General features: G+C 32.7%; 1 protein-coding gene across 1 annotated transcript in view; it reads right to left on the reverse strand.

Annotated features, from left to right (window-relative positions):
* Positions 1–17947, reverse strand: part of LOC129220933 (follistatin-related protein 5-like) — a 163497-nt gene extending 145550 nt beyond the window's left edge. Inside the window, exons 1-2 of the mRNA XM_054855368.1 lie at positions 17849–17947; positions 4276–4407 (exon numbers count right to left, since the gene is read on the reverse strand). Coding sequence (XP_054711343.1) covers positions 4276–4407; positions 17849–17947 — 231 coding nt within the window. The remainder of the gene's footprint in view (positions 1–4275; positions 4408–17848) is intronic.
* Positions 17948–18420: the final 473 nt, after the last annotated feature.

Genomic DNA, 18420 nt, shown 5'->3' on the forward strand with positions numbered 1-18420 from the left:
TTTAGTCTTATTTCAAAGTATTTTTTGATTTCCTGCTTGATTGTTTATATGTTTTCAATTATTTATTGCGATTTTTCAAAGATGAGTGTTTTTTTAGCTTTTTGCAACTTTTTCTTATAAAATTTACCAAAAATTGTTTTTTTCAGAAAATGTGATGATATTTATTATAGTTGTGAAAAATACTTCAATATATGATTTTAAAATGCTTGTAGAAATGTACAATGATATTTCCGAAAGTTGTACCCCTTCAAAATAGCATGTTCCAATTTTGGAACATTGGCGCTTTTAGGGAGTCAAATTTCCAAGAAGTAAATCGTTCGACTTCCAAGGGGAAATTTCATTTTTCGTAATATATGTTTCTTTTTTTTTTCTCATTTTGAATGTACTCTGATGTAGATGTTGGCAAAACCAAGTAAGTTTATATTTTGAAAGGATATGACGTTTCGTTAGCAAAGAAAATAATAACAGTCTTCTGTTTGACGGACTATATGGCTCCGAATCCAAACCTGCTCGGACAGCTGCATTGTCACGTAATAATAAAAAATAATATTAGTGAGAGTTTTATTCTTCATATTTTAAATGCAGTTCAATAATTCGCTAGCTTTGTTTTCGGTCGAAAGGAAATTCTGTTTGACGTATACCAACTGTTCATAAATGTTAAAAAATGTCTACAAGATTTCTTACTGTAGAACAAGCTGTGGCTTTTTTAGAGACATTGTCAGATTCGGATTTATCAGATGTAGATATATGCCAATTACCCCCTGATGAACTAAGCAATATCACTGAGAAAGAATAGATGTTGACAGAGATCCTACATTTTTTTGGTTTGTTGCTATTGAGTGGGTACCATTCTGTTCCTTCTGAAGATATGTAATGGAGCAGTGCAGAAGATACATCTGTGCCAATTGTACTAACAGTTATGCCTCAAAATCGTTTTCGAAAAATAAAAAACAACTTTCATTTGATGGACAACCATGAATTAAAACAAAATGACAAGCTAAGAAAAGTTTTCCTTATTTATGAAGAATTGTGTAAAAACAGTCAACAATTTGGTGCATTTCATGAAAAATTAAGCATAGATGAATCTATGGTTCCCTACTACGGTCGGCATTCATGTAAAATGTTTATTAGATGAAAACCAACAAGATTCGGCTTCAAAATTTGGATGCTGTGCTCTTCAAGTGGATACCCATATTCCATGGAGATTTATTCAGGCAAAAAAGAAGGATCCCCTGATGTGCAATCAGGATCCAGAGTTGTAAATGATCTATTATCAGTTTTGACTGACACGTCTAAGCATGAAGTATACTTTGATAACTTTTTTACATCATATGACTTAATTTCTCAGCTATTAAAAAAAATGTGTGCGAGCAACAGGAACAATTCGTGAAAACCGAACTGACCATTGTCCACGGAAATCCAAAAAAGCCCTTTCTAAAGAAGATCGCGGAAATTTTGACTATCGATCTGATGGATCAGTGTACATGTGCAGCTGGAAAGATAATGCAGTGGTTACAGTAGCATCTAATTGTTATACACATGAGCCACTTGCATCTGTAAGATGTTACTCAAATGCGCAGAAATGCAAGATAGATGTGCCACAACCTCATCTTATCAAGAGATACAATGAAGAAATGGGGGGTGTGGACGTCTTGGATAAACTTTTAAGGAGCTACAGAACTCATTTGAGGAGTAAAAAATGGTGGTGGAATCTTTTTAGTAATGCGCTGAATATTTCAGTTGTAGCTAGTTGGTTACTTCATTGTGATTTACACGAAGTCAAGATGAAGCATTTAGAGTTCCGAAGAGAAATAACAACTCGCCTTCTAAGAAGAAAAGTACGAGTGGAAAGTCCTCCAGGGCCTCGTTGTCATTTACATAAACGGTCAAGAATGTCTGACGGACATTATATTGTATCAGCATCCCAAGGACGTTGCGCGGTGTGCAAAAAAATACGACTAAGAAATGTTTCCATTGCGACAAACGACTTCACCAGCAACGCTTCCTTTCATATGATGGGCATTAGATATTTCTGTATTGGATTTTCTGAATTCTGATATGTACACAAATGCAATTTCAAATATTATTTTTTCCGCAATAAAGTATGCTAAGATAAAAACCGCATTCAAAACCTCTTAGTTTAAAAAAATTCTCTGAAAAAAAAAAAAAAACTTCATGCAAAACGCCAATGTTCCAAAAATGGAACACACTGAAAATCATAGTAAAAAATTTTTTTCTGGAAATTTTATTTTATTTCTGTATTTACTAGACATAAATAGACATAATTTCAAAAAATTACTCAAATTTGATCATCCGTCAATAGTTCGGCGGTTAAACGGTTAAAATAATTAAAAATCAAGCTACAGCATGCATTTGTTTTATACCCTTCTCATCCACCATTAGACGGTGACTGCAGTGCCCCCTATAGTTTTTTGGAGTTACGAATAGCAAGCTACACTGTAGGATGGGATAAATGAGTAATTCCTGCAATTTCGAACTGTGTAACCTTGAATATTATGAAAAATAATCAGTTTTCCAATTGTGTTTGCTGTTAATTTAATAAATAGCTTAAAATTTTACATAGTGACGATTTTTTTTTTCAAATTCGAGTTTTTTTGATTTTCTTCATTTTTTGCAAAAAGTTTCCATAATATTGTATTTTGTTTTTGATACCATCAAAAAGTAGAGATTCCAACGAAAAAAACTTGCTCCGATTTTTAAAAAAAATCAGATATTTTGACGTGAGAATTTTTGATTGAAAATTCTGATGCTTTTTTACTACAGAACCAAAATAAGGAGAAAAAATAAATATTTTAAATCCAAAAAATTACAGTGTATTTGGGACATAATAAGGTAACTTTTGATTAAATTTAGTGAAAAAAAAATTTTTTTTTGTGGGAGATAAAAATAAAAAGCAAAAAGGCGGTTTTTTGAATTTTTCGCATATATTTTGAGGTTATAGAAAAAAAGTGCAAATGCAAAAGTTGTAGATCTTTTTATTACCAACAACTTTGCAATTTAGTTTTTTTCGATAGGACTCTTAGTTTTTCCGGAAATCGGGATAAACCGTTCCCCCCCCCCTTAAACCCCCCTACACCCCCCTTCCCGAACTCAGCTCGCCCGTAATTTATTTTTCCTATTAATGTTATTAGATTTTCTTACCTTTCGAACTGGTTTTATCCTGTTCTAAATTTTTTTGGTCTCAAACATTATTGGCACTGGCCTAATGCGGGTGCCACTAGTTACTAATAATAAAGCTCAAAGTATGTCTGGATATCTGCATCTCTGTCGGGATATCTCTCTGTGACGCGCATAACGCCTAAACCGTTCGACCGATCTTCATGAAATTTGGTACAAAATTAGTTTGCAGAATGAGGATGTTCACCTCGAAGCGATTTTTCGAAAATTTGATTTTGTTCTTTTTCTATTCCACTTTTAAGAACATTTTACCGAGCTAATTATCATAACATGGACGAGTAAATTACCGAATTGTCATAATGTAGAACCGTAACATGGGAGAGCAAATGAACATAGCAAATTGGCGAGATATTCATCATGCATTATTTGCAAATATACAAGCGAACCAAATGACCTTTCAATTTTCTACTTCGGGCAAAGCCGTACGGTGTTACAAGTGTAGCATAAAACTAAATTTGAATTGTGCATTAAATTTTATTCACATTAAAATTGAAAAAAAAAATAGGTGTGAAGAAAAAATATTAAGAGATGTCATCGTATGTCTGCAATGTGATGGGAATTGGCAGAAAAAAAAGAAAGAAAGAAAGGAAAACGAATTAAGAAGAATAAGATAAATTAAACTGCCAAATTTAATAAAATTTTGCTGTATTCTTAAAATGAATATTCTTAAAAGAAACAAGAAAATAATTGACACAAGATAGTCATGAAACATGTTGCAGATTTTTTAAATATTAATTGACGTTTCATAAGACGACGCTCAAAGCGTTTATGTTCTATATCACTAAATTTACTTTAAATTTCAATTCATCAAATATACTTCTTTATTTTATTTATTTATTTTTTGTTTTGCATTTCAAAAATAAGTCTCAGAATCCGTTACTTGTTACTCCGGCATCGTACCACTCAATACGAAAAACATTAGCGTATTTCTTAAGACTTATCCATCCTAGTCACGTGTTGTATCCTTGATCGAAAACTAATTGCCTCGGGCAGTCGCGCATGCGTAAACTGTCCTCAGCTCTGTAATCCCAAAGCTCTGCGCGTCTTTGTTGTGATCGGAATACTTATACACCAAACCAGATATCTAGGAGAAATTCTATTACCGGGTTTGCGCAAACCAATATTTCGTTCCTCGTCTTTTCTTTGTTCTTCTCTTTCATATTGCTGAATTTGCTGAGGTTTCTCCAAAGGGAGCTCTGATAAAGACCGCTGATAACAAAACCAAAACTTAACTTCATTATGGGGAAACAAGAAACCGGGTGTACGCATGGAACAGGAAGAAATGATATAAGTTTTTCATCGAGTTACGTTCTTTCTCTTGTATTAGGAAATCTAGGGACGGAGTTAATCGAGTGAGCCAAATTGTAGTCATTTGATGACGCAATTTCTGGCATTAGATTTTGTTGATGCTGCTATTTCTTTTGGTCAAGTCACTCATATTCATTATGGTGTTGACGTGTGTTTCTGCGTTGTTTGCCAAACGCCATAAATTAGCTTTATCATAAAACGTATGATAGATTCCAAATATTGCCTGCACATTTTATTTAAGAAACATTATTTCGTTTATAAAATATTAACAAAAATATTTTATAAAGAATAATGTTACTGATAAAGATAACATTAAAATTTAACAAAGATTTGAAACTCTTTTTATAAATAGAATTAAAACTACATAAAAATACATACATTTTTATAATGAAGAAAATAAAATGAAGAAACTTACTTTTTTCTACACAAACGCTTTTTTTTTTTCATGATTATGAAAAGTTTAAATTAATCGAAGATTGCAAAAAATAATAACACTCCAAACTTGTTTAATGCCAAGAGAATTCATTCCCAGTTATTTATATTCTTTTTATATAGTTTTTTTAGAAACAACCAAACGCAGAATAAGTATAGTAGGGCCAAGTGACATGGTTAAGATGACTGAGTTTTTTTCAAAATGAAGTAATCGGATGTTTGTTTTTAAAATTACAGTACACAAAGAAAAAGCTTTGTATTTTATATTCAAACTTGCGTTGAGACATTATTTTTTACTTTTTGCAGTAAATTTGAGTCTTCAAAAATAAGTGTAAAATTTGCACTTTTTTTTTCATGGGGCAAAGTGAAAAATAATATATTTCTCTAATGAAATATTCTCTATTCAATTATATTTTTTTTTGATCAAAAGAATTAGTAAAAAAAGGGGAATGAATAAAAGAAAAGATAATGAAACAATATATGAATAATTAATTGTATAAATCAATTTATATATGAAGAAAAAAATCAATTAATGTATGAACGAGTAAAAGAATGAATGAATAATAAAATAAGTGGATACATGAATAAATGAATGAAAACATAAGTAATTTATATTACGTGATTGAGTGAGTAAATGAAACACGTTCATTTTACTTTGACCCGCATGTAGTTGACTAATTGAACAATTTATTTAAATTACAAATAAGCTTAAAATTGACTAAATTAAGGTTGCATTGAATATTAGGTGGCCTCAATTAATGCATAAATTTTTAAGAACAAAAGCGTTATCATTTTATAGTAACAAAGATAATTTTTCACTTACAAGAAGATATTACAATATGGGTACCAATTTTTAAAATTGCCAAAGTTACTAAATGCTTTAATCTGTGGCGATATTTTTTCCTGCCTGGAACAGACAACATATGGTACTATATAGTTAAAATAATACCAGAAAGTTGGAGCTGAAAGCAAAGTAAATATTTCTTCATTTCACTTTGCCCCCTACTTTGTGACAGTCAGTAAATTTTCTTCTATGTAATTTATATAAAGAGTCATCCTTATCTTAAAGTCATCCAAAGTTTTAAGAAAAAACACCAAATCAAAAGACTTGGTGAGAAATGAACTAGACTTCACAATCTGTATGCGGCAGGACATCCGTTTGCAAAGCGTGTTTCATATGTGTTCCATTTCTTACTAACTCCGCACATTTTGGCGACATTGCTTAAAATTTTGGTAGACTTTAAAATTTTATATTTTGTTAACAAAAGAGACAAGATGAAATCATGTATGCGTTCATAAACATGTTTTAAAATAAATTCATACTTTTTTTTTTTTTTTTTTTTGTTTATTTTCAAGCTGTCACTTACTTAATTCTTTGTGTTAATTCGTGAATTAGGACGTCTGTAAAGAGACGTAAATTTTGTACAAGCTCTTTCCACTCACATAAGAAAACATGATGATAGAATGGCCACATCTTTAGTTCCCTTTAAAATCTATAAATATCACAAAACTAGAACATTTTCAGTATTGAAGTATTTTCTCTAGTATCTTTTGGTTGCCTAAGTAAGATAAACTTAGGTAGTCAAAAATACCTTCTCTTAGGTTTTGTTACTATGGTAAGAGAAAACCCAGTCAAGAAGAAAATGAAAACAATGGTGCACAATTTCAAAACCGTCTTTAGTGCCTTCGAATGCATTTAATATTATTGAAGATTTTTAATTTGCTTCTAAATTCATCCTTACAGGCAATATCACTCCCCTTCTTATTTTATTAATTTTATCTCCTTTCTGGGTGCTAATGTTTATAACCATTAGCAAATCTTAGTTGATCTTACAACAATAACACTTTGGCCGAATCTCCGCCATTCGCAAGTTAATCGCAAAGTACAAAAGAAAATATCGAAATGGCCCAGAAACAGCAAGAAAAGTTCTTCCTCCACTCACCCTTACACATTTTTACAGCTTCAAGAACCAATGGTTGGCATTCAGCCAAAGAGTCCTTTCGCAGGGAAGAATGGTGGGTTGGATGAGCTGTGTGTGTGTATAGAACAGAGAAGAGGGTCGCATCCCCACCTAAATACATACACACACGCACATAAAACCGACCCCGAAAGATGTTCGCGAACGAAGAAACACCACAGTGGAATTACTCGTCCATTAATCTGCCGTCAGAACACGCCTTACTTTGCAGTTTAGTTCCAAAAGAGTTCGGAGCTCGCTATAGGAGATAGAAACAAAAAGAGCTCCAAAGGATGGATGTTGGAGTTTAAGCAACTTCAAGATGGGATCGTTTCGCTGTTTTCTTTTGTGGAATGGTGAAAGAGATCTCGTAAGGACGCATTCAAAAGTTTTTATGCACATTGTGGCAAATGTGCTAATTGATTCTCTTTCAAAAATGCATGTTGCTATTTTCAAAGTTTCATTGTATCGTAAGACAAATTAATGTGGCGGAACAAGTTTGCAATTTGCATTTTAGAGTTTTAAACAAAGATTATTTTACTTTTATATGTATTTAAAAAGTTTTAATTATGTTTTCATGATGCAAGGATATTTATGAAACAAAATGGTTGTTGGACCTGTACATGAATTTCAGAGCATCTATGAAATTCTTGTCAGTAGTTTGTATTAACGTAGACACTTTTGTTTAATATTCTACAAATTTTTCAACACTTTTACGAAGAATGCACTATTTTTATACTAAAATTACTTTTTGAGATTACAAAAAATGCTCACTGCACAATTAAAAATCCTTTAAAAAATATTTTAAACATGAAACTGTCCATGAATTACTAATTTAGTTTTGTATAACTTAGTGGTAAATATTGAATATTTGCTAAATGCAAAAAATTAACTGCTTATTTGTTTTTCCAACAATTATATTAGGAATTACTAGTATTAGTCTTAGCGTTCCTTAACTTCATACCTACACATTTAAGTTCAAACAAATAGTTATTCATTCCTAAATGTTCTTATTTTTGTCTAGCAATACATACGAGTTGCTAAAAATTTCATAGCTGTAGTCTTTCTCATGTATTGTTGATTTCAAGTTCCAAATACATAAAAAAATATGTATTGTATTCTTTTGAGTGCAATTAAAAATGATTTTTATCCCATTCATTTACAGAATTGCACAATTTCCCATTATACAATATGAATATGAATAGTAAACATTCGTCGTGATCTCTTCGTTGAGAAATTATTGATACTTGTTTCGAAGAAATAATGCCCATTGTAAGACATCCTTGAGAACACAAGTTCAAACATAGATAATCATCTTCTAAATGACGCTGTTTTCATATGCCTCAAAGCCAACAATAAAATTCTGATACAATTTCGCTCCGATCAAAACTTGGGAATTTCATTCCATTTACTGAGGAGAGATAAACTAAAAAACAGAGAAGTATAATGTAGTTATGCTCTTGATGCAAAAAATCCAAATTTTTAAAAACGTGTCAGCTATCTGGAAATCACCTTGCTAAACGATTGCTTTTATCAGTTAAACGAATGTCAATATTTCATCGAATTGCTAACAACCCCAAAAAATTAATAATTTGAATCTGGAACAAGTTCAAGGGGATACTCTGAGGAACATCATATATGACTTGAGGGCATGTATGCCATGGCTTAAGAGTATAGTAACTTACTGCTTAATACCCAAGTTTTGCCTTTTTACGAGTTGCACCGCACGATAACAGCGGACAATTCTTGGAGATTAAAAGACTTAAGTCTGTTCCAACTACTGCATGCATTTGCCGAAACTGTTAATCGTATTATAAATAAACAAAAGGGTATCATACTTACTAATTACAAAGAAGAACGCTTGGAGATTAAAAGTGTCAATACTATTCCAATTATTGTTCGCTATTGTGACTCTTAATCGTGCTCTGAATCGTATAATTCTTAGGAAAAGGTACCAAACATATTGAGTACAAAGAGGGATGTTTGAAAGACTTTATACTTTTACAACTATTGTTAAGAGAAGAAGCTACGTACAAATGGTAGCATTCATTCGTCACAAGTAGAAAATAACTTTCAAAAATGTGATATTTCTCTCTATCTTTTTAAATCTAGTAAATGCTGATTTAAAGGACTGAACTCAAACCTGTTTTTGTGCAGTCTCTTTTTTGTGCATTTCCCCCCCCCCCTTTTTGTACGATTTAGCAGTAAGTTTCGTTGCGAAAACTATTTTTCCAGCTATTTGTAAGGTTTTGAACGATTTTTAAGCGATTTTTTATGCAGTACCTATCCATCGCACACAAAAAGGTTTGAGTGTACTGAAATCTAATACCAATCATTTTTACTTCCTTTTACAAAAGAGGAAGAATTGTATTCGCGAAAATATTTTCACTCAAAAATCGACCTTAATTTCCATTTTGCTCACCCCCGAATGAATGTTGAGTTTATTTTCCAACCCGACCACACGTGGATATATGCCTAGGAACGTACAGACACCCGAAATATCCCTTTTGACGATCCCCGAGTTAATTACAATGAGTTTTCTCGTGACGTCTGTATGTATGTGTGTAAGTGTGTATTTATGTCGCATGACTCAAGAACGGAATGTCCTAGAAAGTTGAAATTTGGTATTTAGACTCCTAGTGGGGTCTAGTTGTGCACCTCCCTTTATGGTTGCATTCGGATGCTCTAAAGGGGGTTTTTTGCCCCTTTTTGGGGGGAAATCATTGTTAATTTCGATGCAAACTCAAGTGGTGTTATAATTTGGCGGAAACTTGGCAATATATCGCCAGTCTTTTGGTCGCCAAGTTTTGTCGCCAACTTGGCGACAAATTTAGCGATACTTATTTATTTATTTATTTATTTTTTTGAATCCGGTTTCAATTTGACTACTGTTGGTGATATTTAGAGAGTAAACTATTGAATCACATTAAAACTGTCAATAATGAAAAAAAGACATTAAATTGGAGTAAAAGGAAGTCATGTGATGCACACATCAGCTCGTTAATTTGCAAAAAAGGGCAATATTTCAGCCAGTAGTTAAACATGTTGCAATACATAGCTACGTTATCAACTCTAGACTCCTCCACAATCTAATAAATATTCACCAGGTGATGTTACATGGCTTCATTAAATAGACTATAAAGTTACCCAAAGGTAAATATTGCATAACATATTGTAAGTGAAGGGCAATGTTTGGAATGCTCCACAGAGCAAGTGCACCGCCAGAGTAAACAATTAGTTGAAAGGCAATAGAGCGGCACGATTTGATAGCATCGGATTATAGCTCGTGCCAGTATTATTCGAAGGAAGTACAGGTCGTCGAAACACATTGAGATTATCCTCTTAACTAGTAGTTTTGAATTAATTAAGCGTCATGTTGGTAGTGACAATTTGCTTCCACATACACGATGTATGTTAATGCTGATAGTGAAATGAATCAATAAAATGGTAATGTTAAAAACGAATTAAGTTTTAATGGTATTAAAATAGTGTTTGCTTGGGTTGTAAACATATTTGATGGCGCTGAAAAAACAAATCTCTTACAAATTTATATTTATTCAGTAAGTTACCGCCCTATTTCCGGGGTTAAGGCAAAAGTACATGAAGAGCACCGCCAGCTCAGTCAAGTTCAGCCGAGGACTGCAGTTTCGTGCTTATTAGCATTCATCAGCCCGACATAGGAGTGATTGAGGTGGAAAACATCTTAAAGAAGCCTAGAATGCCAAACAAACTGGTAGCTAACACAGAATTAGCACTGACCATACGAGTGACCGAAACATTGGTTCGGTTCAACTCGAATATTGAAAGAAAGGCAGGGATATTCAGTAAGTTACCACCCTATACTGAATTGACTGAGGGCCTTCTTTCCAGAAAATGACAAAGAAAGAAGAAAAAAGCATGAAAGAAAACTTAATGCATTTTAAAAATATCACTAAAAGCAAAATAAAAAGTCAAAAATATATGAAATACTTACATAAATATTGCAAAATTAAAAATTAATAATTAAAAAGTAGTTTTTGATTAAAAAAAAAGCATTTCTTTTTATGAGCTTTTTATTTTCATTCTTTTTTCTGCTTTCTAAAAGCAATTCAAGATTTTATTACAAAAAAAGAACATATTAGCCGCATTGTTTAAAAGGGGCTACTTCTTGATTTGTTTGTTTATCTCCTTTTGCCTGCCTTACCATCAGATGAGCGAGGCCTTTTTTTTTTAAAGAAATCAGCCAAAATTGCTGAAAGATTTGTTTGACATAATTTGCAGTTCTAAGTTGTTAAGAGAATATTGATACTATACTAGAAAGTTGATGTTGGTATACGGGGAAATATGCTCGTTTAGTTTTGGATGAAAATTCTTGTTTGCATTCGCCACAGTATTTCTGTTTTCCATTTTTGATTTATTTCCATCTTTCGAGATACACTGTAATACATATGGTTTCAGCATTTTATTGTGACTGTTAAAAATATGCGAAATTCCTATCTCCTTAAAAATGATAAATAATTTATTTTGCATAAATCAATATGTTTTGAATATACATTACACGAACTAATCATTAAATTGTAGTCAGATGAACAAAAATCTCTTTACAGCATAAAGGACGAAAATATTGCTTCTCGGAGAAGAACAATTATGATGGTAAGCATCCAAGGAAAACGGTTCAATCATATTTCACTCTGACAGGCTTCATTATTATTTAAAGTAGCTTTCTCCTTCTTTCCTAAAATCTACTTCAAACTATTGAATTTTAACCAAGAAATATTCTAGCAGAAAGCAATGCAAATATTTATCATCTTCTTTTAGATTATAGCAGCAATATATCAGGCATAAAAGTTTTTAAAAATGAAAATGTAAATGTTGTGTTCGTGAGCGATAGTTTTTTTTTTTTTTTTTTCAAGAAAGTGTTTTCCTAACAAACTTTCATTTTCAGCAATAAAGTAGTCGCCGCTTATAAGAATCACGTTTAATCAAGCAGTTTTGATTCCATAAAGCGGATAATTTAATAAAGATGGATTTTGTTGATTTTGTTTTGTGTTTGACTGCAGTAAACTCCCGATTACCCATGGCATTAAGTGGCGCAAGTGCCGCGAATAATAGAAATCGCGAACAAACCGCAAAAAGACGAAATGATCGACAAATAAGGCAAAAAATGGCCTTTCTCAAAAACTTTGCCGTATTGATGCATAATACTCTCTCTACAAACAATGAAGATATATGTAGTAGAGTGTAAATGTTTTGTATTTTTCACAACAGAATTTAACATCAACATAGAAGAAGTGCGTGTATGATGAAGAAAGCACAAAACATAAATAAATAAATAAAACAAAAACAACTGAGTTCAAATTTGCAATTTTTTGACAAAAAAAAAAACAGCCGTTGATATTTGCTTTTTCATGCGAAAATACATTTTCCTGATTGTTAATTGACTTTCGGATAACCCGCCCCGCAGATAATCGGAAGTATTTTGTATTTGATTTATTGATGTGGTTGATTCAATTAACCACTGATTCAATGAACTAGCGTCCACTGTAGTTTAGTTTCGTATCAAACTACATTCATCATACATTCAGCATATTTTATCTCAGATTTGTTATCAGCATCAAGAAACACTTATTTATACCGATTAGGGTGTAATTTGCCAGTTTCATAATAAAACTAAGACAACTTCACCTCACACTGAAAATTGTTCTTGGATATTTTCGGAATTGGTAACAAACCTACCAAAAGCTCAACACTAACTGCTTTATTTTCCTACTTTAAACCGAACTCATTCATTAATAAAAAATTACACACGCCATAACTTGACGACCATCCCAATTCCTGAATTATCTCAAAAGCAAAGCAAAGAATGAAGATTGAAAATATATTTTAAATTTCTTGCTTAAAATAATTACAAACATTTATTTGTTAAAAAACACAAGATGGCAGCAGTTAAAAATTTTAAATCATTGAGATAATATTTCCGATCATTTCCATGCAACTGAAATCACGAGATAAACGCAGACGACAGTCTTTTATAATTTATCTTTCTCATTGTTGCAATTATAAAGCTATTTCTATTCACACAAATTTAAAAAAAATCAGCCTCCCCCCCATGGAGCAATTTGCGCCAAAATTGAACCAAAGCCAGTTTACATATGGATTCACATTTATTCCAAATTTCATCCGGAACGTAGCATTACTTCTTGAGATATGGCACTCACAATGGAAAAAAAGAACGTTCGATTGCGCCACCCCTTTTTCAGCTGCTGACGCCAAAATAGAATCATTTCTTATACCCTCTAAGGGCAGGGCTACTTGTCGATACATTTTTGTTTGATTACGTTCATTGTTTCTTGAGATACAGCAGTCACAATTGACGACAAAAAACGTTCTATAGCCCAACCCCTGTGTGAGCTATTGACACCAAAATTAAATCAGGACCTGTACCTGTTACAACATATGAACAACCGGCAACATATGAACCAAATTTTGTGCGATTCCGCCAGTTACTTCCTGGGAAATAGCAGTCACGCAAAACTAGAAAAACGTCCCATTGATCCACCCTCCTTGGAGGAATTCGTGCCAAAAACCAATGGGCACAAGTTCACACGGAGGCACATACGTGTACCAAATTTCGATTGATTTCATTTGGTAGTTTTTACTGTAGAGCGGCCATGAAAAACACACACACATACGTGACACACACACACACAGACATTTTCCAAAAATGGTCGAAATGGACTCAGCACACCTCAAAACGTTCGAATCCGTCAAAATTTAAAATTCGGAAATTTTCACGAATCCAATACTTTCTTCTATATATTAGATATAGAAGAAAGTAAAAAAACGCTTTATGTGGTTGAAAATATTTTTCTTTTAAAAAACTTTATTGGTTTTTATGCACTATCGTTTAAAACAACATGAACCAGTGAGAAGTTAAGGGATGCAAGTTGTTATTTCAATTTTAAGTAAAACGCGTTTAAAGTTCGGGTGCCTTGCAGATTTCCTTTGAAACTTTTTTTCTAAATTTTACTGTATAGCAGCACCTACCAGGCTTAATAGTGCTATGTTTGGCCCCAAAACAGAGGGGTGATTTTCCTACCATTGGCACCGGTAATCTCTGAATTTTTAATTTTGGTACTTACATTCTTTTGCGTCTCAGTGCCTCACATGATTTGAAATCATATTATATGAAAGTTTAGGGCAGCTTTTATCAGAACATTCGATATTTCTCAATCTTTTCGGAATTTTTTTTCTCGTTATACTTATAAATGACGGTGGGAGAAAGCTATTTATTTCCAATTTTAGCATTTAGAAACACCGCGTAGTTCATAATTAGTTAGAGCAAGAATTCAGTTACCAGGATTTGTGAATGTGCAATTGTGCAAGCATACAAATATAATTGTTAAACACTTGATTCTAGTTTATGTCATTTCATTTTTGATACAACTTATTGTATTCCGTAGATGCTTCTTGGACAACGTTTAAAAAAGATTCTGGATCTAGGAAATGTTTTAAATTAAATGCCAAAAATAAATAAATAAATAAATAAATAAATAAAAACGCGATATTTAGCAGTAGTAAAATGTTCTTGTTTAACTTATCTGTCATTAGGAAAATCGTAGAAAGATTCACTTTTGTTTAAATTTTGCCAGGTAACACACGTATCATTTAACCTTTTCATAAACGTTTTAAAATGGTTTAGCAACGTGACAACCATTTTAAAACGTTTATAAATTAAAGTGTGCTACCCGAGTTGCTAGTGCTAATGTTCTAGAGGCTTTTAATACTCATTAATCAATAGATAACCACGTGCGAAAAGAAAAACCATATGTTTACTCTTTTTATAAAGCATTTTACATATTTCGATATTAATTTAAAATATAATATAGAATTCTCCTAAATTTTTAAATTATGTATTATCAAAATATGCATTCTAAACAAATTACTTTCAGAAATTTTGTTAATTTGTATAGCAATAAAATTAAAGAGTGAATTTGGCGCTGAAAATAGCATTAACAGACAGTAATTTCATCCATTCAAATTGTAAAAGAGCAAGGAGCAGTCAAGCATTTGAACCGGTCGGATGAGGAAAACGTTCAATTTGTTTCAGATGCAACGAAACGGTACCATTTCGTTCGAATCATCGAGCGAAACTCGGTCAAACGTTGGATCGCGTTCAGTTGAATTCCCTGCTATTAGAATTTTTCAGTTCCTTTTAGAATTTTTTCAGTTTCAATATCTACAGTATCAGTTCATGAACAAAGAAATAAAGTAAACGAAATGATTAGAGAAAGAAATAACGAACGTAACTTCAGCGAAAATGATACTTAAAAGGACGTTTACGTAAAAATCAATTGAAAAAAAAAAAAAAAAAAACACGTTAAATGTGTCAACTTATGTTTTATTAGTGCAAAAATTAACTAGTTCTTCTTCCCAAAATCAGTACATTATTATGAGACCCATAATATGTTAAACATGGTTGGGTAAAAAAAAAAAAAGACGGAAGTAAATGAAACGTGTCTCAGAATAAATGCAGCGGTGTACCCATAACAAAGTGACACCCGGGGTGGTTATTTGTGGTGTAACCACCCTTCCCAATAAAAGAATAAAATAAAAAATAAAGGTTTTAATGTTCTATGTAAATGTGAAATTCGTACAATTTTCAGAAACGAAATTCTAAGTGGGCTAATGTACAGAAGACAAATAAAAACTATGAACGCTATTTTATAACTTGTCCTCGACGCAAATGTGCAGGCCGTCAAGAGGTCTGAAAAGTATGAAATTGATGGCCTCTTGATTTTTTCAAACATAACTCAAACACAGGAAACATAATCGGGGGTAGTTTTTTGGTAGAAGAGGAAATCACTACTAGGTCTATGTATTGACAATATGAACCTAATCCTAAATATAGTATTCTTTCCATGATGTGATTGGTTTTAGCTTCACAATTTTCAAAACCTTGCAATTTCTTTTCGGTTGTCACCTCCCAGACGATGGCAACCGGGGCGGACCCCTCCCCTCCCCCCGCCGTAGAGACGCCACTAATAATATGATGTACTATTTTTTTTTTCTTTTTGAAAAAAAGAGTTTCTAATCTGAAATTAATTCTGTGGGTCGCAGTATTACTTGAAATGGCTGTGCTTCAGTTTTCGCCGCCTTACGACTCAGTCCACGGGTCGGCAAACAGGGGCACTCGAGACACGTGTAACCTAGAAGAGCCTAAATTGTGGCTCGTGAGTGACACGCATGATATTGAAAAAATAGCTTCAATATTGAAGTTTTCAAACGAATTTTAGTAATGCACGAAGCACTTCGATAAGTGCAAGAAATCGCAGTTATTGAACTACCTGACCATGACCTAAGACACTCGAACACTTCTGCGCATAGCACAAAAGGACGAATCCACATATACAATTTGCGTCTTGACAGTTTTCGAATTGACTCGACTGTTGTAAAGATTTATTTTCAGACTCATCCATCATAAAAACCATTTAAAAGGTACGCTTAGTGACAAAACCGTGAAAGTTGCATAAACTAAAAAAAATATAAATAAATTTAAAAAAATGATGCATGTTCACTAAAGCTGAGAAACAGCTTTCTGCTTTTACTTAGCTCCCAAAAATATCCCTTATAGTACACAGTTAAATTTCAAAAATGTTTTAATTTTAATTTGTACTTGATTTATGTATAGCAAAAGTATACAACTACATTAGTGACTATATACTATTTTGCAATGTAATTCTCTGAAATTGGGTTTTATAATTAGTTTTGTTTGAATTATTTATACAAAAACATTATTTGTTTCCTTTAAAACATTGAACTACATATGTTGTTATTGCCTAGAATAGAATAAGTTTCGGTTTCACAGTAAATATATGCATTGCAGCAAATAATCATTATATTATTTTTTCTAATACTAAGGAGCTGTGCCCCCTTGCTCGCCAACGCTCACCAAACCCCGAAGTTTGATTCGCAATATTATTTGATTCGCAAAGATTTAAATCGTCAATTAGAAAGAAACAGTTTAAAAACGCATTATGAGCTCCTTTTTTTGGAACGTTGAGTACCCCTTTCCTGGATTTCAAAATAACTTGTACCAACTTGCAGAGCCGTAAGGGCTAAAGAGCTCCTGAGCATTGGAAAACAGCAGTTTTGTACGTTTGAAAAGTCGCTTTCATATTCGTGGTCCCTAGTAATATATTTTGCTCTTTAGCTCGATGCTTGAATTGAGCTGAGCCTAAGATTTTCCGTTAAAATCGAAACCATTAAAGTTTGTGAATAAGAAAGAAGAAACATGAGAATCGTAAAGACTTAACTATGGCAACGGCAAGTAAAGCATCTATAATTTTAATGGATGTGAGATTATTCGAACTTGTTTTTAACGGCTTGTAATTTTTTTCCTTTGGACGTAGAATCTTAGTTTTTAGATCAAAGATCTGGAGTGAAAAAAAAGCAGCTCTTTCCAGTAGTGTCAAAAAGAAAACTAAAGGACAGTTCCTTCTCTTTTTACTGATAGATTTAGTAAAGAAAGTAGTGCCTAAATTTTAGCTAAGCGTAAAAAAGTTCGAACTAAAAACGCAAATAACTCCCGCCGTATTTAGGTTAGAGTATTGAAATAAATTGCGTAGAACGCGAAGAATTCTACCCTTTCTAACGATATATAAGATTAATATGAAAACTGCAAGTAATTTTTCACCCCTTTAATAGGCAAAAATTGGCAATTTACGGAATTTTTGAGTTTAAAAAATTAATTACAAAAAAAACTAATTCGAATTAAAAAAAAATAAAACCCCAGGTGCACACTCCCGGAGCTCGAAGTAATTTTATGCGAAATTTAAAGGCTGTAGGTGTTACAAGGTCTCCTGGACGCAGGTCCGCCAAAGACTTCCTTTCAGAATTTCTTAGAAACTTTACTTTTATTTACTATAAAGAGACTATCGATCTAGGTATTACTACTTCGCTGTTTAAAAAACCACATCTGTGAAAAGCCTTATAACTCCAGGAATGGTGCGGATGTATCGATAAATCTGTAGAGACAAAGGCTCTCGCTTCGATGGCCTGGAATCACCCATAATTGATCGCAATGACCATGTTTCTGTCCATTTGTATGGGGCATATGTTCCACTATAGGTTTTAGAAGCCACTACGTGCAAACAAATCTTTTTGATGTTACGGTTGTTAAGACATAAATGCCTACTGCAACGCCACCCTGTATTATGATGTGCATACTTTTGATCAGCACATGTTGTATGCGGAGCTGTGAACATGTTACTGTTTTAAGTCAGTATACTTTGTCTGGTTCAGTTATTAAAGGATTACGTATTTTCGCTTGTGATTCTTTATTATACTCTGCCACACTATGCTGTTTAGCCAACAACGATGATGGTACTCAAGTGGTTTGATTCACAAATTAAAACAGCATAATATCGCACACGTAGTACAACACTGCCACATCTGCGTTAACTAGTTTTCGAGAAAAATCAATTTAAATGTGATGCGCCTTAGCTTACATTTTTATAGTAACGCCCTGACAATATTTTTTCGT

This window comes from Uloborus diversus, chromosome 4, assembly GCF_026930045.1.
Source record: "Uloborus diversus isolate 005 chromosome 4, Udiv.v.3.1, whole genome shotgun sequence".
NCBI lineage: Eukaryota > Metazoa > Arthropoda > Arachnida > Araneae > Uloboridae > Uloborus > Uloborus diversus.